The sequence below is a fragment of the Rhinolophus hipposideros genome (genome assembly GCF_964194185.1).
Source record: "Rhinolophus hipposideros genome assembly, chromosome: 8".
NCBI lineage: Eukaryota > Metazoa > Chordata > Mammalia > Chiroptera > Rhinolophidae > Rhinolophus > Rhinolophus hipposideros.
Window position 1 is genome coordinate 14,113,445 of NC_138054.1, and position 26,954 is coordinate 14,140,398.

The 26,954-nt window shown below is 42.9% G+C and overlaps 1 protein-coding gene across 2 annotated transcripts; it reads right to left on the minus strand.

The window, feature by feature from the left end:
* Positions 1-4,433: 4,433 nt before the first annotated feature.
* Positions 4,434-26,394, minus strand: TBC1D7 (TBC1 domain family member 7). Of its 2 annotated transcripts, XM_081057675.1 has the most exons (8): positions 26,142-26,394; positions 24,365-24,484; positions 23,107-23,187; positions 19,189-19,376; positions 15,267-15,404; positions 8,186-8,331; positions 6,970-7,099; positions 4,434-5,886 (listed from the first exon to the last, which is right to left on the minus strand). In XM_081057675.1, the coding sequence occupies exons 2-8, from the start codon at positions 24,474-24,476 to the stop codon at positions 5,800-5,802; spliced, it is 882 nt and encodes a 293-aa protein (XP_080913801.1). In that variant the 5' UTR covers positions 24,477-24,484; positions 26,142-26,394; the 3' UTR covers positions 4,434-5,799. The 2 variants fall into 2 exon arrangements, with proteins under 2 accessions (XP_080913801.1, XP_080913802.1); XM_081057676.1 differs by lacking the exon at positions 23,107-23,187 and having other exon boundaries at positions 26,142-26,370.
* Positions 26,395-26,954: the final 560 nt, after the last annotated feature.

Consider the following 26,954-nt stretch of genomic DNA (forward strand, 5'->3'; position numbering starts at 1 on the left):
AGAAACTAGACTCAATATGAAATGTTCACAAAGGAAACACCTGGCTATGTGAGACGCGGTTTACCGAAGCTGCCCACAGGGTATTCCCACTCTGCCCCCGCTCCCATCTGAAAGGGCTCACTGATTGGCAGAAACCAGAAATCAGTGGTGAAGAAAAAGCTACTCATACTTAGTTCCAGGCAGAAGGCGCCCGTTGCCCCTCCTGCACCTTTGCAGGGCACATATCCATCCAGGGAACAGATGGAGTGGAAAGCTTCTGAGGGTGTCCTCCCAGTTCACAGCGGGCCCTGTGACAATGTCCCTCCCTCATCACTCGACACTGCCATGGACACAAGGGACGCCCCGGGGAGCCATGTGCCTGCTGTCCGAGCCCTCCATCTCCATGGCTACAGATGACGGGTCCATGGGCAGCACCAGACCCACACTGCACCACAGCCTCTGTCCCCCAGATTCAAGAATTGGGGCCAAGAGACTATCCCCAGTAGCTGGACCTGTACCCATAAGCTTAGGATCTTAGGGAAAGGCATCTTTCTCCGGAGCAATCCATACTGCAATGAGAGAGAGAGAGAAAAAACTAGGCAGACACACAGAGTAGGGCAAAGAGGGTCCAGCGTCTCTCCAGTGCTGCCCAGATTCCAGCCCCACCTGCTTCGGGTTCCGAGCCCCACCCCGTGTCCTATAATAAAATCTCCTTTAAGCTTGCTAGTGCCAGAACCATTCTATTACTTGTCCCCAGAGGAGTGTCCACATTGAGCCAGGCATTCGTGAACTCTACTAATACTCACGGAGGGCCCAGGCAGGGGGGTGTGCTTGGCTCTGAGGGAGAGAAAGACACGATCTGTACCCTCAAGGAGCTCACAGGCCAGTGTGGGACATAAACAGGTCATTCTAAACCGATGTACTAAATATGGTGGAAAGGATGGACGGAAGCACGGCAAAGGGCAGAGAGCCAGGAGAGCTTCCTGGAGGCGGGGATGCTTGCGCTGAATCTTAGAGAGAGGAGGCGATCGCCCCACAGTGGGGAGGATGTCCCTGACAAAGGTGGCAGCGTGCCCGAAGACGGGTGGGGGATATCCTGGTTTCAGGGAAAACACACCTGAGGAACTGCACTAGGTAAAGCCGGAGTGTGCAAAAGGAAACAAGACAGTCTCTGGCCTCCAGAGGCTTACATGTTAGAGGGAAAACGCATGGAAAGTTCGATAAAAGTTCAAGACCACCAAAGACTTCCTGCTAAATAACTGGTGCCTGAAATGTTACAGAAGCTCCGAGGAAGGAGAACGTGCTTTCAGCTTGGAAGTGGACAAGAGACTTCTCAGAGCCAGGAGAGCTGAAGGCAGTGCCTGGTCACACTCTTGCAAACCATCCATCAGAGATAGTCAACATTCAGTGTTCTTCAGCTCAGCTTCAGGTGTACAGTGCAGTGGTCAGGCATCTACACCGTCCATGAAGTGTCTCCCTAATAAGACATGAATGTCAACTATAATTCAATACACATATAGTCACAGGATGTGGAGTGCAGCATAGGGAATAGAGTCCATGGAACTGGAACAGCTACGTATGACGTCAGAGGGGTAGGAGATTGGGGGAGGGGGTCATCACTGTGAGGGGTGTAAATGTCTAACTAGTACACTGCTTTGTACACCTGAAACTAATAAAAAAAGTCAACATTCCGTGGAGCTCCGTGTTTCTTAAGGTGCTTTCACATTAAACTCATTGGGGCTCACAAGCACCTGGAGGGGTAAGGCATGTAACAGAATTGCTGTTTGACGATGGGAAAACTGAGGCACAGACGGAGTGGGGCTCAGACCTTCCCCTCAGACTCCACTACCCCAACGCCCCGCCCCAGCCAAGGCTCTTTCTGCAACCTCTTCTGTTAATGAGGGCCAGGGACAAAGCAGCACACATTTCAGAGTAATTGTGACCTCCCTCTAGAGCTCTGGGCCAGCACAGATTACCTTCTCCCTCATCTGGCAGCTCGGGAGTCGGGAGGTGCTTTATTTACTTAGTGACTGAGAGAACAAAATACATACTTGTTTCATTTCATATTTGTCTTCCCTGCATGATTATAAGTTCCAAGAAGACAGAGACCATATGACTTGTTCAGCAACTAAGCCCAGTACCTGGCCCATAATTAGGAGTGTGTTCAAATTTATGTCATGACTGGATGAGAATGAATAAAAGAACAAAAGAATCACACAGAAGAGGGGGAAATGGGAGGTGGGGATGCAGGCTCCCCGCGGCATGGACGGCGGCCATCTGACATTCAGAAAGAAATCATGAAAGCTCTCCTCCTCCTTGCTGCCTCCGTCACAAACCTTCACAGCATTCGGTACGTGCAGTGGGCAGGCAGAGAGGGCAAAGAGAGGCTGAAGGCACCAACAGGGACGAGGTTGCTACTCATTAAACCTGTAGGAAAAGGAGGGTAATGGGAGAAAACGAGGAAGAGACTAAATAGCAGGGTCAGTAGTGAGCTCTAAGGGTTCAAGCACGTGTGTGTGTGTGTGTGTGTGTGTGTGTGTGTGTGTGTGAATTACTGGTAAACTACTAAGTCACACCTAAATTTTAACTGTGATTTTGAAGTCTGAACACTAAGCACCTGCTGTGATATTATATTTGGAGTTCCGCTCAGTCAGAACAGGCTTTTTCCTATGTCCGTCTCCCCATGTGGCTGCATTATAATAAAACCAGCCCCAGGAGTAAGGCCGGGAATTGTCAGCTCACCTAGCAACTGTCCCCTCACTTTTTAACCTCCATAAGATAAGGCTGAAGGACAGACTGAAAAGGAAAGGGAAGAGCGGCCGGGAAAGCAGTCCAGCGACTGCTTCGGCCCTCCAGGAAAATTCCTACCTCCCTCTGTTCTCATTCCCCCTCTTCCCTCACCCCCCTTCCTCCTACTCAAACTGGCACCGACTCTGGATAAGCAACAGCTGATCTAGAGAAACAGTTTGTGCCAAGAGCCACAAGCAGTTTCATTTGGCACAGACTCGAATGGAGAAACAGCCCTTTGTTTCATCCACCAGAGGGAATGCCACCAACTCCTGCTACAAAAATTCCCATACTGCCCTCTCTGTCAAGGCAGAGAAAACGTCCTCTAGCCCTTCCAAACGCAGCTGAAGACCAAAGCTGGTTAGCCTGTGTGACCACTGGCAGATGCAAAATGCGGAGCCAGATGCCCTGCCAGCCGTCCGCAACCCCCACCCCCAAAAGGAGCCTCAGCCCGAAGAAGTCAGGACATCCCTGCTGCTTCAATTCTCATAGCGCCAGCAGAGGCTGTCACTTTGAGCGAGACTAGTCTTCCGACCAAGTCCTGGACATACATGCTCTATTTTTACCCTCCGCAGCCACACAGATTGCCCTCCAGATTCTTCACCTTCAGAGAGAAAAAATAAACCTTAAGTCAAGGTGGGAAGTGCTGACCACATGACAGGGGCTGGCTGGAGCCAAAGGAGGATTCTTAAGCAACTCAAGGTAGGGCAGGCGTGTCTCACAGAGCAACAGAGGGTGGAGGCCTTCCACACCTCATGGGATTTGGGTGCTGCCCCACGATTTTCAGGCAAACTTTCCATTAACAAAAAAAGCACTTCATTCTAAGGAACCCTGTCCTCATTTCCTGACATCACCTCAGAGACATACACAAGCCTGTGTACAGACAATATGCCAGTTCCATCTATCATCAGGCAAATGACACACACACACACACACACACACACACACACACACACACACACACACACACACACACACACACACCCTTCCTTGGCCCTCAATATTTCCTAGCAAAGTGGATTTAGAGCTTCTCTCGCCTGTGTTTAAGAAGACACTCTAGAATGGAAGGACTAGAAATTAAGATTAATACTGTTCAAGCCAGGTTTTCCAAGGGAGGAGAATTCCACAATAGTTTTGGCTGCGACAGAAACCCTAGGCTTTAACCTACAGAAATTCCATGGTGCCCTGACAAAATGTTTTGAATAAAGGGAAATGGGGGGTTATTTTCATCAGGAGCTGTGCTTCTCACTGAAAGCTTAGCTCTCAGCAGACGAAAATGCTGATATTTAAATGAAATGGGATCCTCATCGGCTCTGTCACTGTCCTCACAGTGGGCCTTACAAAACCCCGCTACTAAGATGGAGCCATTTAGTTTTCTAATAAAGAAAACTCCTAATGGTATCAGATGGGTTCCCTCAAGAAAAAAAACGGCCGCCCCACACCCGTAGCCAGAGGTTTCACCACCGGGGTTTGACAGCAGGTACTAGCAGAACATAGTACTTTCCGATCCTTCCCCAGCACAGCAAGTCTTCCCTTTCAGATAACCGGGACCGGCCCCCACATTGTGCAGAGGAGTCCTGCAGCCCCCACCAGCAGCCCCATGTGCCCTGTCTCCCGCCTCCCACACTTCCTCCAGTGAGCATGAGGCATGAGTGAACAGCAACGCACACCTTCCAATCCTCTTGTTGAGAGATTGCTAATTCTTCTTTTTCTGGAATTGAGATTCAAACATCACAACTTTATCATCTGTTATTTTCCTAAAAAGTTGTACAAATGACATGTGGCTAATAAATTAAACAGCAGTAAAATTATTATTGTTTTATGACTTCGCTGTGAATCTCACGTATCATGGTCACCATTTGGTGATTGGGGCAGGAATTCCCTCTCATGTGTTTTTTTCTTATAGCCCCAAATGGATTAAAAGTTCTTCGGGGGTAGAGGCAATCACCGAATAAATATACAGTCTTAACTGTATGCAGAAGTGTACTTGAAGGAGTTTTCTTCTGAGTGTATTGTTGTTTTTTTTTAAAAAAAATAAATACTTTTGGATATGCTACTATACAGAGGTATCAGCTGGTTTCCACAACTCAGGTTTCCTGAACTCTTTCTAGGCAGTTACTTTACACTTTAGGGAAGGACTGAATTCTCAGATTTCTAACTTCATCATTTCATGGTCTCCTTCTGCTTTTTTGGGGAGGTAGGGGGTGGGGAGAACCCAGCTCACCACTCAGGCTCCTGTAGGTCTGACAGCTGCATCCGCAGCAAACAAAGGGGCGCGTCTTACTCGAGGGGCTCAAAGCCTGCCACTTTCCAATGAACAGTTACCATAACGTGGCACAATACGGCTCAGGGGTCCTCACCTTAACCTGCCATTTCTCCCACTCCTATTCTGGGTGGCAGAGGGCACCCTGAAGCCCACCCAGCATCCAATGACCCATCAGGAAAAAGCAAAGTCCAGCAAAATATTAACAAATATTGTCTCTCCTGGTAGGTAAATTTAGACATATTTTGGTCAGTCACTGTTTCATTCCAACTGGTACAAAGAAAAAAATGTAAGGCCTTTATTTAAACCTGTTTAGCAAGAGGAAGCCTCAGAGCGCAGTCGGCTTAGATTTAAATAAAAACTGCACAACAAAAGCCGAATCTGAGTTGTCAACAGAAGCAAGTTATTTAACCTTTATTCCAGAAACAGGCCTTAGAGAGCCCCTAGCTTGGCCCCGATTAGAGAGAAGTAGAGCAGGCTTGGTTCTGCTCTGCTTTCTAAAGCACCCTCGACCCTGACTGAACTGCTTTCACAACTCCAACCACCCTTTTAAACTGTATTCATAGTGGAACCTGGTACTCCGTGCACCCGAAACATGCCGCGCCACAATGCGGTGATACCAGGTATCTTCATTCAATACTTTTGCTGGAAAAGAAATTGCACTTGGAGCACCAAAGCGAGAACCCTGCTTTGATCAGTTTAGTAGATTGCGTCCTCAGAACAAAACGCTCCGGGTGGGCCCCGCAGGCTGTCCACAGCGGCAGTAGCGGTCAGGCTGAATGGACAGGTGTCCCACAGTGTTTATGCCATAATTCGATGGCCTTGCTCACAATTGCATCCGAGCTGTCCTGGGGGATCTGTGAACGAGCAAACCAGTTTTCGTGAAATTTCAGTGAAGCTGTAAAAAACATCAGTATCTCCCTCACTGTGGCATCTAACTTATTTCCGATGGAATTTCCACTGTTGCAGGAAGTAATCGCATATATGGCTGCTGCCAGGATCTTTGATTCACATGCCACCTGAGGACACACACAGGAGCTCTAATGTCAGACTGCCTGGGTTCAAATCCTGCATTGCCCACTAACTGTATGCCCCTAGGCAGGTTACCTGAGCTACCTGGGGTTCAGGTTACCTAAGCTATACCTGGGTTCAGATCCCATCTCTAAAATGGGGCAAACAATAGCCCCACATCATAGAGCTGTTACAGGATTACTTGAAATATTCCACGAAAAACTTTTGGCACAGGCACTGGCATCGTTAGCCACTAATTATTATAATGATGATGAGTCACACACACATTCACTTAGTACTTATTATTTACCAGACCAGTGTTCAAATATTAATATTGACTGATTTAAAAACAAAATAGATTTTGGATCCAGAGAAATTCCTTCAGGCATGAGTCTCTTTATTTCTACCTCCTGCATGGTTAAGAGTATTCTAAGATTCACAGAGAAGGAAAGGCTGATTCATTCAGAATGTCTTCAACATATAATAAGTTAAGACCTAGGCACATTAACACAACCCAGCTGGGATTCCAACAGCAATGGGAACAGAAATGAAAGGGCTGACAAAATCCCCCAAACGCCAGGATTCCCCTTGCATTAACCAGGACTGCTCATCCTAAAGTGAGAGCTCTCACCTTTTCCTTTTCTTGAGAAGTCTCCTATAGTCTTGTCAGGGGATAAGCCTCTGGCCCTAAGTGCACGCAGTCACGGTGACATGTGACAGTCTCCTTGCTCAGACCATCGTCCTCCAAATAGAGGATGCAAACTAAAATCCATAGATCAACGATAAACTAATTTTTTTCAAGGGAGAAATTGTTTCTTATAATGTAAAAATACACTGTTATTTCTCTGAAATAGTTTAATGCAATAGGAAAATCTGGTTTGTTAAGCTGAGTTCCTTTCTAGATTCAAAATCAAATAAAGCACACTTACATTTTCCAGAAACTTGGTTATCTTCTCTGCACTGTTCAGTGCCATTACTTTTATTTTGAAAGTTAATAAAATTTCCACAGCTACAAAAACTAGGATCTTACAGGATCCACTTACAACTTTATCCCAAACCCTACAAAAATGAAGAGATACATAATCAAGTAGTGTTTGAAATCTGTTCACCTAGAGATCTCAAATTACAAAACTGAATCAAATCACTCCTTCTGTTTTAACCTTCACAAAAGAGCTATAATGAAATAATCATAAAAAAAAAACACAAATAAATCAGCCAGTTGAAATCTATTTCAGACACAATCAGCATTGGAAGGAAAAAAGGAATCATCACTAAAAAGTACTTGCTCTGCTAAAAATGTACCAAACGCCCATTTCCTAATGTTTCAAACCCGACAGTTTGGGGAAGGAAAGGAAAGTCCTAAACCAAAGTTTAGATTTTACTAATATTTTGTTATGCTTGCTAAGGAGCAACAAAAGAAACATATGAAATGAGATAAATTTTACTTTCCAGTGGTTCAAATTCCTTAAACTTCTCCAAGGGTGTAAGGAGCTAATTATTAATCAGCAGCCATACTAAAATAATTATTCTGAAAACTTCTGTAACTCTTAAAGTTGGTATTATGCTCCATATGCTTAGATATGTATTGTCTCGTAATATTCTCTGTGTATTGTCTTTCTTCTCAACTACATCACAATATCTTGGAGGGAAGGTCCAGGATTCTGAAATACCCATAATACATGTCTGATACTAATGCTTTCACTAAACTTAAAGACTCTGATTTTGAGTCTCCAATCTCTTTAGCTACTTTAAAGATGTCATAATGAAACTAAGAAATACCAAGATTTTCTCCAGATTAGGACCTACCGCATGTCTGGAAAAGAAAAGCCCATGCCTATATATAAACTCCTGGAGAATGTTTCAGATTTGAACATTGTACAGCATCCAATTGAGAGCCCTCAATTTTTTAAATTGTATATTCTAAGATTTGTATTAATTCTTGTGGTGATTAAATTAATATTCTAATATTTATAACTGTATACGTAATAAGCAGAATCCTGTGTGTTATGTTAGTGGCTGGAGAAGATAGCTTTAAATTACTGTATTGTTCCAAAGCAAATTTATATTCTGAGGGGTGATCACATGAAAACCTAGGATTCTTTTCCAACTCCAAGCCTTCAGTATGTCTTTGAAAGAAATACTCACCTCTGTAAGCTGGATTCAGGCAAGCACCCGGCGAAGCACCTCTTGAACCAGAGGTCGTAAGGAAGTTTGGACACTGCAGAACACGTCTTCAGGTGACTCAGCAGCCTGCTGTCTTCCAGATTCAAGTATTGTTCAAAAGCCTTTGGCTAATGATTAAACAGGAAGAGATTATTCATTTCCTGTGACATAACATTACCTGATCTTACAGCCTATGATGAAAAAATATACATGCTGAATGCAGGGAAGTGCTAGAAAACAAAACTTCAGAGTCATCCAAGTTGCCAGTTTCCCAGGTCAGCATAACCAGGGCAACCGACCGGCCAGGACTGAGGGGTTTCCCAGGACAGTCCCAGGCAAAATGCAGCAGTTGGTCACCCCAATGTTAACTGCACTAAGCAGATTCAACAGCCTGAGGCAAGAGCCCAAATCCAAATCCAATTGTTCTGGGGAGCTTAGAAAGGCCCATGATATTCCTGGCTGCTCTAGGGCAGATTATATAGACAGGAAAAAGGGAAAGAGAGAAGGGGAAGACCAGGGAGAAGGAATGGGATAAAGTGGGAGAGGGAGCAGGAAGAATGAGACAAAAGACTTGGGGATGAAAAGGGCCGGTCAGTCACTGACCAACATACGCTGACCCACACGGAGCAGCACAGTGCACCACGTCGTGGAGGTTCCCCCAACAGGGATGTCCAGAGGACGAGCTCTGTCCCCAATAAATGTGCATGACGATTCTCGGGCAGCAGAGGAATAATGCAAAGTGAACAAGAACCTGGATTCCGTCAGCTAGCCTCTCCCCCGGGAGACAAAGCAGCAAGCAGCTCCAGAAAACTGGAGGCTGACGAAGCCCGCGGCCCAGACCAGGCCCAGTCCACCGTGCACAGGCTGCTCTATTTAGGGTTCACGGACTGTGAATGGGCCCTGAGGGTCTAACCCTAAGGACTGCACCCCGTACACAGAAGAGCACAACCAGACCACTTGTCACCTGAACACATGCAAATGTTTATTTTACTACACAGCTGCATCCCTGTGCTGCTGCCAAAGCGGTGACTCATAACCCCGCCATGTCCCCTGTAACCAGACCCCGTGTTAACACACAGGGAACAGGGTAACACATAAATCAAGTCCCTCCTTCAGGGCCTACAGCCTGGCCAACAGAGCCCAGTAAAGAGGTGACTAGAACACACTGCGAAAAATCTCTGATGGGCATAAGCACAAGGCACTGGGCTCACCAGGTGGGAATCCTAACCTAGGCTTTAGGAGCCCGACAGTTTCCCAGGGAGGCGACGTTTGGGCTGGCTCACGAAGGATGGGCAGGAGGCGCCCAGACAAAGTGGGTCCACACAGTAGTATCTGCTCCAGTTTCTCCTCTCTCAGGCAGAGGCTCTCTAACTTTTTTCTGTTTATCCAACTTGCCTCCATTACTTAACAGTTCCTACAGCTTCTCAACAACACTACAGACAACTCCCCAAACCAGGAGCTTCTCTCCAAAGTACAAACTGGCAAAGGGCGCCTGTTCTGGCCTTTCACCTCTGAATTTTGGTCAGTTCTGCCAATGGTATATATGTACTTTTCTCACAAAGTAACATGGGTACACACACACACACACACACACACACACATATATTATACCTCACAGCAAAGAAAAGTTCATCCAAAAGACAGTACAAATAACAATCAAGATACAGATGAGTGAAAATTGTAAAGTATTTTGTCTTCTTCCTTTATCAGACTGTAAGCTCAGTGAGGGCAGGGACCACATCTGTTTCGTTCACTGCTAGTTCTCCAGGACCTAGAACATTACTTGGCATAGTAGCACTCAATATATGACTGCTGAATAAATATTGTGAATTAAATGAAGAAGAATATGGAGATATCTAGCAAAGTAACATATACATTTACCCTTTGATCCAGTCAATCCATTTCTAGGGCATCTATCCCCAAAATGTAGTAGTACGTATATGAAAGATATATGCACAAAGCTATTATCTATAACACTTTGTATAATAGGAAAAGACTGGAAAATCCCAAATGGCCAACATAGAGGATGGGTTAAATAAACTAGTGAATATACACACAGTGGAGTAGTACGCAGCCATGAAAGGGAATAAGGAATGTCCCTCTATACTATTAGGGCATGATCTCCAGTACATTTCATCTTCCAGGTAAAAACAGGAGGGTGGAGAAAAATGTGTATCATGTGCTACTGCTAAATCTAAGAAAGAGGGTGAATATATATATGTGTGTATGTGTGTACATATACACACACACAAATATATATATAAACACACACACACACACACACACACAGAGGGTACCAAAAAAATGTATACACATTTTAAGAAAGGAAAAAAACTATTAAAATTGTAACACTCAATATATACCGATAACAAAAGATGAATACAAGTCACATTTGACTTCTGCAATTACAAGAGGAGCTGAAAGTGGTTACCATCAGAGTCCAGACACTTCTGATTCCAGTGAACTACTGCTTGAGCAACGTTAACCAAAGTGTCCCCTTGCATACTTTTTGGCATCCCCGATATATTAGGTTGGTGCAAAAGTAATAGCGGTTTTTGCAATTATTTTTAGCCTTTTAAACTGTAATTACTTTTGCACCAACCTAATAAACACACACACACACTTTTTTTTCAGTAGGAGATAACATCTATATTACCTGAAGTTTTAGTACTCAGCAATTGATAGATGTGATTATTATATTTTACTGTTAAACATTTTGGTTATTTCCATTGTTTCCATGACCCTAAATTGTTACTTTATGAAGAAAATAAATAGCATAGCTCACTAACAGAAGGCAAAATCGTACAAAAAAGGGACTTACCCACCCTGAGAGGGATTTATATTAAACTTAGGAAGAGGCTGCTCTTGATGTTATTAGAACAAAAATCAAAAACCCTCCCCTTAGAATAGCTTTTAAAAATTGCAGCAATAGCAATGAAAGAAAGCCTGTTTACTTTAATGACTGAACACAAGGAAGTTTGAGATAGCTTAAGGACAGTCTGCTCTGAAAAGAGATTAACCACAGGGGTCTTCCACATCACACCATTGAAGTTGGCCTCTATTCTCCTTGGCAATGAGGGGCCTCATCAAAGAGCAGAATTTCCAAAAGCGTGTAAGGAGAGAAGATGTGATGTAATCCAATAAATCAGAACACTACAACATAATAAACACGTCACCACCAGATATATTCTTTGATGTGAAAGGCCCATCACTGTCCGTCAGATACACACTTCCCTAGGACTATAAAACAATCTATGCTTTGTGACACCCAACTTATTTGGTAAAACCACATCAACTTGAAAAGATAACAGACAAGATTATAGAAAGTCTACTTTAACAAGAAGCTAGGAAGAAGACAGCCATAAAACAGTAATAAAAAATTTCAAGGCTGACTAAACACAACTTAACTAAAGAGAAAAGTTTAAGTAAACTATTTAATCCCTAAATCATATGGCAATAAAAAGTAAAGTTAGATTTTCTTATGCATTCTGAAAATTTTTTAAAAAAAATTCATAACTACTTGAATCTATGTGCTAGGTATTATAATGTACATATTAAAGGAAAGCTCTTTTTTGAAGATGAAGAAATTAAGGTTTAGAAGACATTCAGTATCGTGATGATTCTAAAATGCATTTCTAAAAAGAAAGAAGACAGCTCAAACATAGCTAAGACATTTTTGAAAAAGAACAATAAGAGGAAATTTACCCTACCAGTTATCAAAACATACTAGGAAGCTGTATTAAATACACCATATGATATTGGCCCAGGAATAGACAAATAGCTCAATGGAGGGAAAAAAGAGCCCAGGAAGAGACAAATATATATACCAGGGGTACAAAAAAATGTATACAAGTGGATACTTTGGTCCACGTTGCTCAAGCCATAGTTCGTTCTAATCAGAAGTGTCTGGACACCGATGGAAACCACTCTGAGCACCTCTTAAAATTGCAGAAGTCAAACGTGACTTGTATTCATCTTTTGTTATCAGTATATATTGAGTATTACAATTTTCATACAGTTACCCTTTCTTGAAATGTGTATACTTTTTTTGGCACCCTCTGTATATATGGAAATCTAATATACGATAAATCATAAGAATGGCATTTTAAATCTATGAAAAAAAGGATGAACTGACAAATAAGTAATGTAAGTGGTGGTCCTACTGCTTACGACTGTGTAACTTTGGGCAAGTTACTTAACTGCTCTGTGCTTCAGTTTCCTCATCTTTAAAAACAGAGCTATATGTTTAAATGAAGTAATTCACTGATAAAGCACATTTAGCACTACCTGGCATGAGGCACACTCTCAGTAACTGTTAACCAGAGAGGGTAGGAGGAAGAAGAGGGGGGCAGGAGGAAGAGGAAGAAGAAGAAGAGGTCAGGAGGAAGAGAATGGAGTGTGCTGGCTGAAGTTGAGTGGCAGTTAACCAGCAAGAAATAAAGCCCAATCTGTGTCTACACCAGCCAAAACAATAAATCCCTCAGAAATGAAAAAACTATATTTTCAAATGTTTAAACATTTTAATAAGCTAGACGTTTTAAAAAAAAAAACAACAACAACCTGTTTTTTGTATGTTGGGGTTAGAAAGAGCTTCCTAAATAAGATCCAAACAAGTAAAATAAAAGTGTTGACAAATCCAACTGTATCAAAACTTAAAATTTTAGTACATGCAACAGACAGGGAGAAAATATTTTCAACATATATAACAAAGGATAAAAATCCAGAGTTTATCAATAACTTTTACCAAAAAAAAAGAAAAAAGCAGACGAATAACAGAAAGGTGGGTAATTGTAAATGACCAATAAACATATGCAAAGCTGCTCCACTTCAGTAGAAAATGAGGATATGTAAATTAAATGGGTTACCATTTCACTATCAGATTGACAAAAATTTAAGAGATAGATACTATCGAGTATTGGCAATGGAGTGGAAAACAGGAAATCTCAGAATCTCCTTGGGGAAGCAAAACTGGCATGGCTTTGGGTGAACAACCTGGCAGTTAGAATTTTAAATATGTCTCTCTTTCAACCGAGCACTCCCCTTCCGTATCCACCCAGAGAAACATTCACACATACACACTTACGGCCTGGAGACTGTCCGCACGGATCTGTGACGTTAAAGCATGGCGCATTCTTTACAACATTGTGAGCGAGTGAAAAAAAAAGGGGTGGTTCTGAACGAATAGGTCTCAACCCCAGCCACACTTCGGAATCACCTGGAACTTTCCAGAAATTAGAATTCTGGGGCCCCAGCCCCAGAGAGTCTGGCTTAATTTGTCCAGGTGGAGGAAGGACTGGTAATTTTTAAATGCTCCCAGGTAGTACTAATAGGGATTCAGGGCTGAAAACTGTACTAGCTTGTAAAGCCTCCAAAACATGAAGTTAAAAAAAAAACACAAGAAACTGTAGGGCCACATGAACAGTGTGATAATACAGTTTTTAAAAATACATGTTTTAAAAAATAATTATATATATAAAATCAGATACCGTATATATATAAATCATTGTGTGTGTGTGGGGGGGGTGCAAGCACACACATACACCTAGAAGAAAACACAGCAAGCTGATGACAGTGTTTACTTCTTAAAAAGTGGGGGGTGGGGAGGTAGTGGTACAGCCCTATAGGAACACTCGAGTCACCTGGATTGTTTAATACTTGAAGAATGTATTTATCTACTATGTGTTATCACAAATAAAGAATGAATTTTTAAACATAAGTTATCAAAACGCTAAAATTTATGCCAATATTAGATAAGAAAAGCTAATTAAATCATGGTGTAAATTGACTGTATTGATTTAATTAGGCAACTAGCATTTTCTCCATGGATGCTCTGATGCCATGCTTAAATTATTTTTATTGAAATCAACTAAATGGATTATATTTTAAAATTCTAAAAACCAAATTTTACTCCTTTGACACCTAAACCCAGTCTTGTCCAGTCTCTACAAAGTGGAATGGCCTTGCCAACAGCCTGGTAACTGCTGTAGTTGGAGACCCTCAGGGCTCATCCAACCTTCAGCAGGGCCCCCCCCAGTGGGTCCTGCAATCCATGTCACAGAAACTATTCTCAATAGGATTTGCAAAGAAAACAACTCAATGTTTTAAGATAAAAGACAGATTCATTTTTATAAATGGGAACGAAATTGGGAAAAGAGAACGGCAGAGGACCACTGGTTTACGCTGATGAAACAAGTGCCATTCGGTTCTCTGATCCCCATCAGGGCACAGCAGGCAGCCACTGCCTCCCTCAGACCCACTCAGCTCTCCTTCACGCACTGAATCCTGTTTGAATGGGAGATCACAATGTGTTTGGCTGAAATGAAAACATGTTTCCCAGGCTCCCCTGCAGACGGGCGGCCAGGTGACACAGTCCTGCCACTAACAGAGATGCAGATGCAGGAAAGTCTGTAAAAGGGGGACAGGCTTGGCTGGCTCATCTCTTCTAGCCCCTCCTCCCTGCGCAGAACACAGATGTCACGCTGCCTCTCCATCACCCACCTGTGAGCACAAGAGGCAGGATCACACCTTGAGGAGGCTGGAGAGGAGGGAGAGGAGCTGGGTCCCTGCTGACACCTGGCGCTGTGGCCCCAGCTCGGGACGCTCTCACTCCTGGACTTCCCACAACAATAAGGCTTCTGTTCAGAGGGCTTTCCGTTATATGCAGCCAAACTTAAACCTTAGCTAATACAGAGGGAAAATCCTAGATAAAGCCATGATATGTAGTATTCCTTATCTGGAGATTCTAGGCCAAAATAAGGAATACCACAGAGCAGGGCTGTGCAAACTGTGGCCCACAGCAGCCAAATCCAGCCACAACTGTTCCTTCCTGTATTGTCGACGGCTGCTTTTGTGCAACCACAGCAGAGCTGAGTGACTGCGATAGGGACACAGAGACACAGAGCCCATCTGGCCAGCTAAGCTGGAAATACTTACATCTGCTGACTCCACTGTAGGGGGTCTACGCCTAATTGCAGCAGCACCAGGAGGTAGGAGTGTTTTCTGAAGACCCCAGTACCATTGCTCACCCCCACCCGCTGCCAACAACCAGAAAAACAGCCCTCACCAGCTGGGGTAAAGAATCTCGGTACTTGTTGTTTAACTGGTTCACAAAGCATCGGATGATCCAGTAACAGTCGACACTATCTTCCACCATTTCTTCCATGGCCTTTGCGATGGCAACAAATACTTCATCTTCTGGCTTCTGAAAGATTAATAATAAATCTCAAAAGGCAGGCACAGCATAAGAGAGCAATACATATTTCTTTAATAAAAATGAAGGGTAATCCCCTAGATTTTGAAGAGGCTGTATTAATACATCAAAGTGGAACCAAAAAGCATGGTCCATCACTAAAGAGAAGACCAAGGGGGAGGTAAGGCGAATAGGCAGAGAAGTCTACTTGAATCACTGTTGTTTATGAGTACCCAGGTTTCAGGCTGAGCACTCAGACACTTGCCAACTTCTAACATTAAGGTTATAAAAGAATCAACATAAATCAGAAGCAAAGTGCTGATTTTCTTCACCTAAAAATATTCTCAGGGCTAGAGAATGTATTGCAAAATGATGTGCTACATAGCACAAATAATTGGAGATATCTGTCAATACGATAACTGGCAAAAACTCAGTGACTCCAAACGGACCAAGGCAGCATTTTCTTTATTGCAAAGCATTCACACATACCTTTAGAATTTTGTTCTATCTTTAAGTATCTAAAAAGTTCAAATGTTGCTAGAATCAGAATTTTAGGAATCAGAAGAATGGCATTCCTCAAACTTTGTGTCAATACTCAGAACATAAAAGTAAACCCTCAAATAAATTTCAAAAAAGAAATCCTATTAAAACTGGAATCTGCTTGAAAATCTTTTTTGTTTTCAATCACCACATCTTAAACAAAAATACATTTTCACCTAAGATTTAATAGCTGAGGGATTTTAATATTAAAAGAAGCTAAAACGTATCTTTCTACTCCCCTAAAAAGTCCCAAGTTCAATCAAAATTCCGATTTTAATAAAAGTATTTCATTTTAGGCCTCCTTTCAGCTTATTAATATTCTATAAAATGTTAACAGAATCATGGAAAACGCATTTTTCTAAACATTAACTAACATGTCAAAGTAGGAGAGAAAGAAGAGGAGGGAAGGAAGCTCCTTTCTTGGACTCCCCCTGGTACCGGGCACTGAGCGAGGTGCTCCCCGACGCGGCACCTCAGTGCTGCTCCTGGCCACGCTGGGTGGCCTGGGAAGAGGAGCGATGTCCTTGATGGACCACGTTCCTGGCCTTGTGTCAAGCACCGTCATACACGCTCATTAATGGATAAGGAAAACGAGGCTGATTGAGGACTTGGTGATCAGGGAGACGTGGCGTCAGAGCCCAAAACAAACACTTTGACAGCATGTCTGCCTGTGATTGCAGGAAAGGTGTCCGGCCTTGAACATGGATAAGTGGAGCAGGGATGAGGTGACAACTATAACCTATCATTTAGTTTTCTTGAACGGATAATCTAACCTAATTTAATGTATAATTTAAGAACTTGTATAGTACTACCAACTTCACTTTGCCAAGGATAAGTGAAATTTAAAGACGTTTGTTAAGAGTTCCAATTATTTTCAAGGCCATCCTCTCTTGTTAAACTTAATAAAAGTGGGAACCACATCATTAACTTCAAAAAGAAAGAACAAGTGAAAGCTCAAAATGCTATACTGACAGGTTGCAATCTGCAGTAAGAGAAGCAGCTTTCAGACAAATCCCTATTTTGAACAATTCACTGTGTTTTGGCCAAAATAAAAAATTGTTAAAATGCCTAGCGTAAATTGCAAATTGCATTAAAACACTCAAAGCTCTAGAGCTATAATCATTCCTTTGCTCGAACTCTTCCTCTTCCCACCTCGTCCCTTTAAAAACAATAAGTAGCCCAAGTAACTAGAGTAAGTTTACCAAAGATGAAGTTTAAAAAGCAGCTTGGGGCCCGGGGAGCAGAGGCTGAGGAGGTGTCAGGCTGAGGCCGTGGCCAGGGTCTGCAAGACCCGTGGAGCCTGCCCACTGGGGCCAAGAGGTGGCTGGCAGTGCTGGTTACAAACAGAGGAATGAGCAAAGAAGTAAACAGACTGAGGAAAATGAGAGCCTTTTCATATTTGCAACTGTCAGAGAAGGAACTTGCAAATGTAGAAAGAGTGATGGTTAGAAGGAATTTGTGACAGTGCACTGGAATCGGAGGTAAACTCCGATTTAATCGGAGGGCTTTTAATATAGATACACAGATACATAAACACACAGAAGGGTGTGAGAATATGTATGTGAATGTGTGTGTGCGTCCATATATTTCCTAGCTCCTTCTGCTGAGAGGCCTTAGAAGCAATGACACCCCAGGAACAATTAGTACATCCAGTGTCCTGTTCTTAGTTGCTAAATACCACCCTCCATTCCAAAACCAAAAAGGATGATTCCAGGCCTGAGGCAGGGAAAGTACAAGATGAGCTGGAATATTTTTTTGTGCCAGTACATAAGGAAATACTCAAAATGATGGGAGTTGGTCAAAAAGATACAGAAGTCCGCTTGAAGGGCTCCCACTGGCCAAATTTGAGATACTTTGAACACAAAAACAAATAATGGCAGTAATGGATTATAGGCCATTGAATAAAAGGAATCTATAATATGTATGCTAATACAAATAAATAAATGAGGGAGAAAGGGAAAACTTCCTTATAAAAGAATGCCAACTAATAAATGCAGAGGGCATGCAGGAGATAGAAAATCACCATTTGGCGATCAGCACAGTAAAACTGTTCCAGGCCAGAATCATTAGTGGATGTATATTTACACAGTCTCAAAGTTTCTCCCCACAAGTTACTTATTAATTACAAGGGGAAAAACAGTAACTTTACATTGAAGAAACCTGGCAGACACCACCATAACCAAGTGATCAAAGCTAGCAGCAACAGTACTTAAGTATCATACTTCTGTGGCATTCCTGCCAAAAATGCATAACCAGATTTTAATCATGAGGAAACATCAAACAAACCCAAACTAAGAAATGCTCTATTGCCCAGTACTCTAAAAAATATGTCAGGTTTATGAAAGACAAAGAAAGACTGAGGAACTGTCCCAGGTTAAAGGAGACTAAGAAGACATGGAAATAAATGTAAAGTGGGATCCTAGATTGGATCCTGAGCCAGAAAAAGGACATCATTGGGACAATCAACAACATTTCAATACGGTCTATAGAGTAGTTCATAGTTTTGTATCAATGCTAACCTTCTGGCTTTGATAATTATACTATGGAATGTAAGATGTAACATTTGAGGATGCTAAATGAAGGTATATGGCAACTTTTTCTATGTCTAAAATGATTTCTAAATGAATAGTTAAAATATTTTAAAATGTTTAAATCAACAAATGGTACAACTAGTGAGTGAAAGTTTGGTAAGTTCTGAACCAAAACTTTTATTGTTTCTGATAAAAAGCCTTATTGGAACAATCGGTCAAATGTGAACGGAGTCAGAAGACTAGATGTTAATATTGTATCAATGCCAACTTTTGGGTTTCAATGATTGTACTATGGTTACCTGGGGGAGTGTTCTTATCTTTAGGAAGCATGCACTGAAGGAATCTGAAGTAACGGGATATCATGTCTGCGTCTTATTTCCAAACGGTTTAGGAAAAAAATACGTATTCATATACAGGAAAAAGGACAAAGCAAATGTGCTAGAATGTTAACAACTGCGGAGCCTGGTAAAGGGTATATGGGAATTCTTGTAGCTTTTCTGTAAGTTCGAAATTACTTCAAAATAAAACATAGTATTTAAAGAAAAATTAGGCTGATGGGGTCAGAACGTACAGGGCCATGAGTGTCAGGGAAACATGTGTTGCTTTTATTCTACAGACAAAGGAGAGCCATTGAAAGCTTCTAAGGCAAAGCATGATGCAATCAAAGGCTGGCAAGATGCGACAGTGTAGGGCTGTGCTAAGTGTGAAACCACAGCACCACTAACCAGTGGAAAGGAGGGGCTTCGAGGCAACTTTCCAGACTCCAGCTGATACATGCGGAGATAGACTTCCACCTGAGGCGTGGCATCACTGACGAAACGAACGACTCTCAGGGCATGGAGGACGTCAGAGTACTGCTCCTTGCGATACGTCATCACCTGGGTGTGGGACTCATGGTGTGGAGGCAGGATCCCTATACAGAGACCAGGAAAACAAAGGGCAAAACAGAGGCGCCAATCCAAACCCCGCTCTACCGAAGAGAAGTCTGGGAGGAGCTGCCCATCACAATTACACTAGAATTCACACAAATATCTAATTACCATACATATTCTCTTTTCGAAATTCTCACCATATAACCACAAGATGGCCTCAGGATATTTTGAAAATTAATTTGGGGAAGGTATTCAATAATGTTGTAAAGATTTTGTTGGGTATCCGATGGACATGCGTCCTATTTGGGAGACCACCGCAGGGATACTGTGGATGCCTGATCATGGCTCTGTACACCAGAAGCTAAACATTAATGAATGCCAACTATAATTTTATATATATAATGTGATGGCTCAGTGTGAGGTCGGAGGGATAGTGGATGGGGGGAGGGGGGTTCACAGTGTGAGGGATATAAATGATGAACGTCTAAGTATTACCTTGTCTTGTACACCTGAAACTAATAAATTTTTAAAAAAATTAAAAAAAAAAAGAAATTCTCACCATAAAACAACTTAAATTTTAAATACCATCAACACTTGAATGGCAACTGCATCACTGATATTAGAGAGCTATGGAATGGTGTCATAAAGCCCTTGGATAAGGGAGCCATCTAAATCAAGGCACGAACCATACCAATTACAATAATGATTTAATTCAATTTATTTAATTCAGCCTGGGGCCACATTTTGCTCCTACAGGTCCATCTTCAGTTTTTGCACTTGGCCCCTGCTATGGACTGAACTGTGTCCCCTCAAAATTCATACATTAAAGCCCTAACCCCCAATGTGACTTTATTTGGAGGTAGGGCCTATACGGAGGTAATTAACGTTAAATGAGGTTACAAGGCTGGGGCCCTAATCCAATAGGACTGGCGACTTTGTAAGAAGAGGAAGAGATACCAAAGCTCTCTCTTAGCCTTGTGAGGACACAGGAAGAAGGTAGCATCTGCAAGCCAGGAAGTAAGGCTTCACCAGGAACCTAATCAGCCAGCACCTTGATCCTGGACTTCCCAGCCTCCAGAACCATGAGAATATAAATTGCAGTTTCAGCCACTCTGTAGTATTTTGCTGTGGCCGCCCTAACTGACAACACAGCCCCCTTCATCTCAGAACCACCAACAACCCATCAAATCCTTCTCTTTCCCAACACTTAAAACTTGTGTACAAAGTATCCTATCTTCAGGACCACAAAAGTCTCTCATATTCACTGACAAGGCCACATTACATTACATTTTGATGCCATTGTATGCTCATTAACCCATTTAAACATGATGTCTATCAATGAGGCTTTGGAGCAAGAACCGCACATCTTTTTTACAAACAAATGGCATGGAGAAAAGAGATTGGGAAGAGTACGAGATGGGCCTCCAGTATACCTAGGCTCTAGCCCCAAATCTGAGAACACAAGGGCTCTCACAAATATCTCTCTGGGCACTTGGTTCCTCGTCTGTCCAAGGTGGGAAATAGGAGGGATAAGCGTCTCCCCAAATGTTCTTCGCAGAACACTAGCCCAAGAGTCTTCATGAGAAAAAGGGGACCGTGGTCAAACAGATTTGGGAAATGGTGACAATATACAGCTCTAAGTTTTGCTATAAATAAAAACATGTCACTTTATTTATTCCAGCCTCATTAAACTCAGCAGCACAGACACTGGAGTAAAGTTGCTGGGTTTAAATTCTAGCTGACAACTAACTGGCTGGGTGACCGTCAGCAACTTACTTCATCTCCCCATGTCTCAGCTTCTGCATCTGAAAAATGGGAATAAAAATACCTCTCTCCAACACTTGTTGTGATGAATAAAAAATTACTATACATAAAGCACTTAGAAGGCATACGGCCCAAACTAAGCGAGTGTGTTAGTACATTTGACTCTGGATCACTCTTTGGTGCAAACCACCACAGCTCCAATATTCTAAAGAACATTCTGGGAAACAAACATTGGATGAGCTCTAAGGACTCTAGCTAACATGATGCCATGTTCACGTTATAACCAAACTTGCTTAAATGTTCTTTTTCCTGCAGACATCTTTACTTACCTCAGCTATGGGGCTCTGTGCCAGGCTTCTGAAAAAGCCAAAGTACTACATTCAAGTGTCCTCCAAATTTAGGCTAATACAGTACAGATTAAATAGCTGTAGTCCAATCCCCATGATACTGCTAGAGGTGGCACAGTGTTTCCATGTTAAACCTCAAACTTGTTTTCTAAGGCCCAGTCCCAACAAGTCTCTTTCTGATATTTGCCTAAAGTGGTATTAGGAAGTAGGCATAACAAAGTCCCCAGGTAATCAACAACCTGTGCTAGGAAGAGTCAGCCCGTCTCCTGCGTAGCATGGCAGCTCTAACACTCCAGTGCCTTTAACAACCTCAAAACTAACAACAAAGACTTTCCTGATAAAGACAGGTGGAGAAAACAGGTGATGAAAGAGCCAAATAAGCCTTGATGCTCAGGAAACGCCACAAAGTACCAGTGAGCACCTCCCAGTAATCCACTGGCATTATTAATAAGATACATAGTGTCTCCCAGCAAACACGGATAGTATTGACATTACCACCTAAAAAGCGTGCTTGCAAGGCATTTATTTTGATGGCCACTGGAAACGCTAAGATTTAAGGAAAAATGCTCAGGAAAAAACTAAAATAGTTGTCATCCAATCTCTAGATTTTAACTGCATGGTGAGCTATAGGAAACATATGTGTACAAAGACTGCCAAGATGCACACACAAAAGTCATCATGCAGTGATTCTAGAATGGTTTCTAACCAGACTGAGAACTACGGATTTCTCAACTCCTGAAAATACAGTACATTTTGAAAAGAAGACGAGGTCTACAATCTACCCTGCCTTCAAATGGGCTCTACAAACCTGAGCTCAAAGCCTAGCTCTGCCACTTGTAGGCTGTAAGGTTTCCGCAAGTTATTTAGCCTCACAGTCCTTTTCCCCATCTGTGAAACTGGGATACTGAAATCTCACTCACAGGGGCACTCTAGGATTACTCTAACTTTTTCCTTTTTTTCTTTTTTCTTTTTTTTTTTTTAAGAAAGAAAAGGATAATGGTAATGGATAGGTATCATATGCATCAGCAAGCTCAGCAATGATAGGGGAAAAAACCCTTGGCTGAAAGGATGCTGCCAGTCATTTGTGGCACCTGATATACTTTTTCTTCTTCAGAAACTGAGCAAAATCATTTTTCCTTCTCCTTCAGCCACTCATCACTGGAATTTATCCATTTGTGCTTTCTGGAAGTAAAACCTCTCCAATTCCTTTTTGACTCTGATAGCACTCAACAGGAAGTTTACCTCTAGGGTTAGGAATCACAGACATGACAAATTGAGAGCTAAACCCTAAAAGTTAATTTAGCTCAGGAATCTCATTTTACAGATGTAAAAAATGAAGCCTGGAAGGGCTTTCTTAAGGTTATCCAGTGGACAATAAAGCCTAGACCAGGTGTTTCTCCCAGTACAATGCTCTTCCTACACCATGTCTCAGGAACACACATTACTTTCTCTTCTGTCATTAATAAATGGACACTCTTATTTAGAGTAATATTTAATGTTTTGCCACTGAAGTGCCTTCCTGAAGGCTATTATAGAGTGCTAACTCAGTCTCCTAGGTTAGACCCAATATTCAGTAAGGGGCCTAACCAAATCTTCCTCTTCCTGATACGTAACAAATGAACATTTTGGAAACTAGGTTTCCAACTCTTGGGTCTCGTACCTAGAAGCACCTTCCATACCAATGCACGGTACATGGACGGGAGAGGGAACCTCTGACTAAAAGTACGAAGTTTCTCAATATCTAGAAGAAAATAAACAAGAGTTAGAAGCTTTTCATGCTAGTCACAATATGTAAAAGTACATTTCACTGTTCAAAATAAAGTACAATAACACATTTCTTCAGAGGAAGTCTACTATATAGTCAGTAAATCTGAAAAAGACCACTCTGGTCTGATTTCTAGCCCAACTGTTCCAACAACCAGCTATTTAAAAGCACTTAATGTTTGACAGCATAGGAGTTACATTTTGCATGTATTACTACATTTCTTATACTATTAGCAGTAGTTACTACTTATTTAAATGAATTTATTTCATTTCATGCACAGTGCAAGCTTGTTGGGTGGTTGTTTTAAAGATGCAGAAACACACCCTTCACAACTAGATTAAAGGACAATGACTTGGAGCTGATGGGCCCTGGAGAAACACACTGTTCCCCAATAGTCCCCAATAAAAAATTTAAAAAATAAAAAAATGAAAAATAAAAATCCCACCATAAAGATGCAGAAATAGAAGCTCAAAGCAGTTAAGTGACTTGACTGAGTTAACAGCTAGTGAGTGGCATAGCCGGCCCTCACATCCCCCCAATTTCCAATAAACCACACTCGACTGTCCTGGACCCAGATCTCCCTACTTGTCAAATGAAAATCACACCAGACATACTTAAAGCACAGACTGCCTAGCAAGGATCAAAGATCAGAAGGGAAATGTTTTTGAAATTTTAAAAGCACTCTATGCATATAAAGTACTATTTTTACCTATGGCTCAGTTTATTTTACTTTAGTCAACCTCAGAACAGACCTTATTATTACTGGCTTAGAAGAACTAAAACATCAATACATAATATAGTCTCAGTATTTCCACAAAAGAAAATCGTGGCAAGAGTTACTGTAAATGTACCCAGAAGTTATGATGATACCTCTGAAAACTGAGAAAAGGAAATATTAATATATGGGTCTAATATGAGAAAAATATTACTGACTTCTTAAGAGACCTTTCAAAAACATCGGACACTGTCTCAGTGAAATATAAACTTCAAAAATCCATAACTTCTCCCAAAAGATACCATTCTGCTGTCATCCTATCACCCAAAAAAATACAGCAGGTAACAAATACCTCTAGATATCTTTTAAGCTAACATTTATTTCAGAACATTTGGGATGACTGGAACCAGTAGGCTTAATTTAACTTATAAAACTCACCCAGACGGTCATCTTTTAGGAGAATTTCTAATGATTTCTTTTCTTCAACTCCACGAAACCCTACTTTCTCATAATACACTGAACGAAAATTTCTCTGAGAGTCCTCAGTCATGTTTCATTCTTGGAGAAGAGAGATACAGAGAGTGGGGGTTGGGAAGAGCAGAGAAAGTGCGTTTAGAAACAAAGAATGAAGAATTGAAATTTTTTCAATGATTTTCTCCAACTTTTTCATGAATCTGATATAATAAACTGTCTGCCCTTGCATAGGACTTTATATACTCTAACATCACCTCACCTGTGCACCTTGGCCAAAAACAAACACATGAAACAAGTCCTCTGAGCTGCTAAAATACAGAAGGTACCAAAAAAATGTATACACATTTTAAGAGAACTGTATTAGGTTGGTGCAAAAGTAATTGCAGTTTAAAAGGTTAAAAACAATTGCAAAAACTGCAATTACTTTTGCACCAACCTAATACAATCGTAATACTCAATATATACCAATAAAAAAATGAATACAAGCCACATTTGACTTCTGTAATTACCAGAAGTGCTCAAAGTGGTGACCATCAGCATCCAGACACTTCTGATTACAGAGAACTACTCCTTGAGCAATGTTGACCAAAGTGTCCACTTGTACACATTTTTTTGGCAGCCCGGTAGATGGCACAAGGTTCATGCACTAGGATCCCTCCCACCTTACTTATGAGAGTACCTAGTCATAATACATCTTCAAAGAAAAAAATGAGTGAAATAGAAAGACAGACAAGGTGTCATGCAAAAGGGGTTGCCAAATCGTTACGCTATGATTCTGTTCTTGTTTGATATACTATGCATTAAGAAAATTAAGACTATGTTCTGAAATGTTAGTAGCGGTTATCTTTAGGTAAGATTCCAGATGATTTTAATTTTCATTCTTTTGCTTAGCTGTGTTTTCTAAAATAGGCATTTGGTAAAAGGAAAAACTAAGCTATACATAAATAACGAGTCACAAGTTCCTTAGTTTTCCTTTAAACACAATTCCACCAAGTGTAATTATCCAAATTCAAAACCCACAACGCTTAACAGCATTAAAGCCAGAAGAGGGCAGGAACGTAGCCGGTTGACAAGTGATGCCACAAAGTTGGAGACAAGAATAATGACTCAAAATCTGGCATCAGATCTCAAAAAGCTGTGGTCTTAGGGTCTTATCACAGGAACTTTCATACAACGGTGGGCAAGCCATCCAGGAAAAGATCACATTAGTTGGTGTTTTAAGAACGGATGTAATGCACGTTGCAAAAGGTACTGCGCTGCCCAATCCAAATGCTTGCAATGTCGGCGCAACACGGAGGAGAAGCCTCACGGTTCAGAAATTCTGCGATGTCCTCGGTGACCAGGGGAGGGCTGAGAGCCAGGCAGCCACGGTCCTCCTTATTGAGAAGCCGCGCTGTGGGCCAAGTCAGTCACCGGAAAGACTAGGATTCGTTTAAAATGAGAAATCCCAAAGGGTTCCGACCTTTGGGGGGCAAATACTTTTTAAGCACAAAATTCCAAAGCCTTAACGTGCTACAGGAGTTCGGTGGGTTATTTGAAAGCAGCATCCCCACGGCTGGACGGTGATACGGTGTCTGCTAAGGACACCGTTCTCCGACTGCACCTCGGCAAACGCGTCCTCTTGGAGCGAACACGGTACATTACATTCGTGCCCATGACCGCCCACCTGGCGGAAAGCAAAAAACAAAAAAGACCCTGTTCCAAGCAAGACCCCAGGTCCCAGCTCCCTAAGATGCTTCACCTCCAGCAGTGGAAACCCGGGTTGAGACTAAGCGGTCCGGGGGGGCCCGCGGAAAGCAGGCCAGGCGAGCCGACCAGCCGGCGGGCAGGCAGGCGACCTGGGAGCCGTCCAGGCCCCGAGCGCGAGCGCCCCAGACGTGGGCCCGCGGGGCCGAGGGACGCGGCGGGGCCCCAGCGCCGAGCGCGGCCCGCCCAGGAAGCGGCAGCCCCGAGCCGCCACCGCCGCCGGCGGCGGACGTGACGTCACGGAGTCCGCGCGGCGCTGTGGAGAGTGCGCGTGCGTCGAGAGCATGCGCCGAAGCGCCCCCGGCCGCGGGGCTGCCGGCTCTGGGTCCCAGGCGCGCGCAAGCCCGACAGGCGCCGTAGGCTGGTGGCGTGTGTTCCCCGCCCCCAACACCCGTCCCCTCGATCCCCCCACCCTCTCCGACCCGGAGGATCCCGCGACACGTTCCCCTTGCAGTCCCAGCGGTGACGGGGAGGCCGCCCGCCCCCTGCCCTCGAGGTCCCCGCCTGGAGGCGACTTCGGGACGCCAGGACGGCGCTACTGCAGCCGTGTGCGGTGGAGGACCCGTCCTGCTTTTTTGAATTTACTTGGTTTTGTCCCCCCAGTTTGTAGAAATAAATGAAGACCAAGCACATGAGCAATGGAAACGCAGCTTGTTCAGAGCTTGCTGCACAAGGGAGTCCGCCCCATGGCTTGTGTGTTGGCAGCGATCCAAAGGCCGGCGGGGCCGTGGGGCTGGGTGGCCGGGGAGCAGGGGGCGTCACGTGTGCTCCCGACGAGGCCGTGGGCAGGCGGGTGAGCAGCACCGCG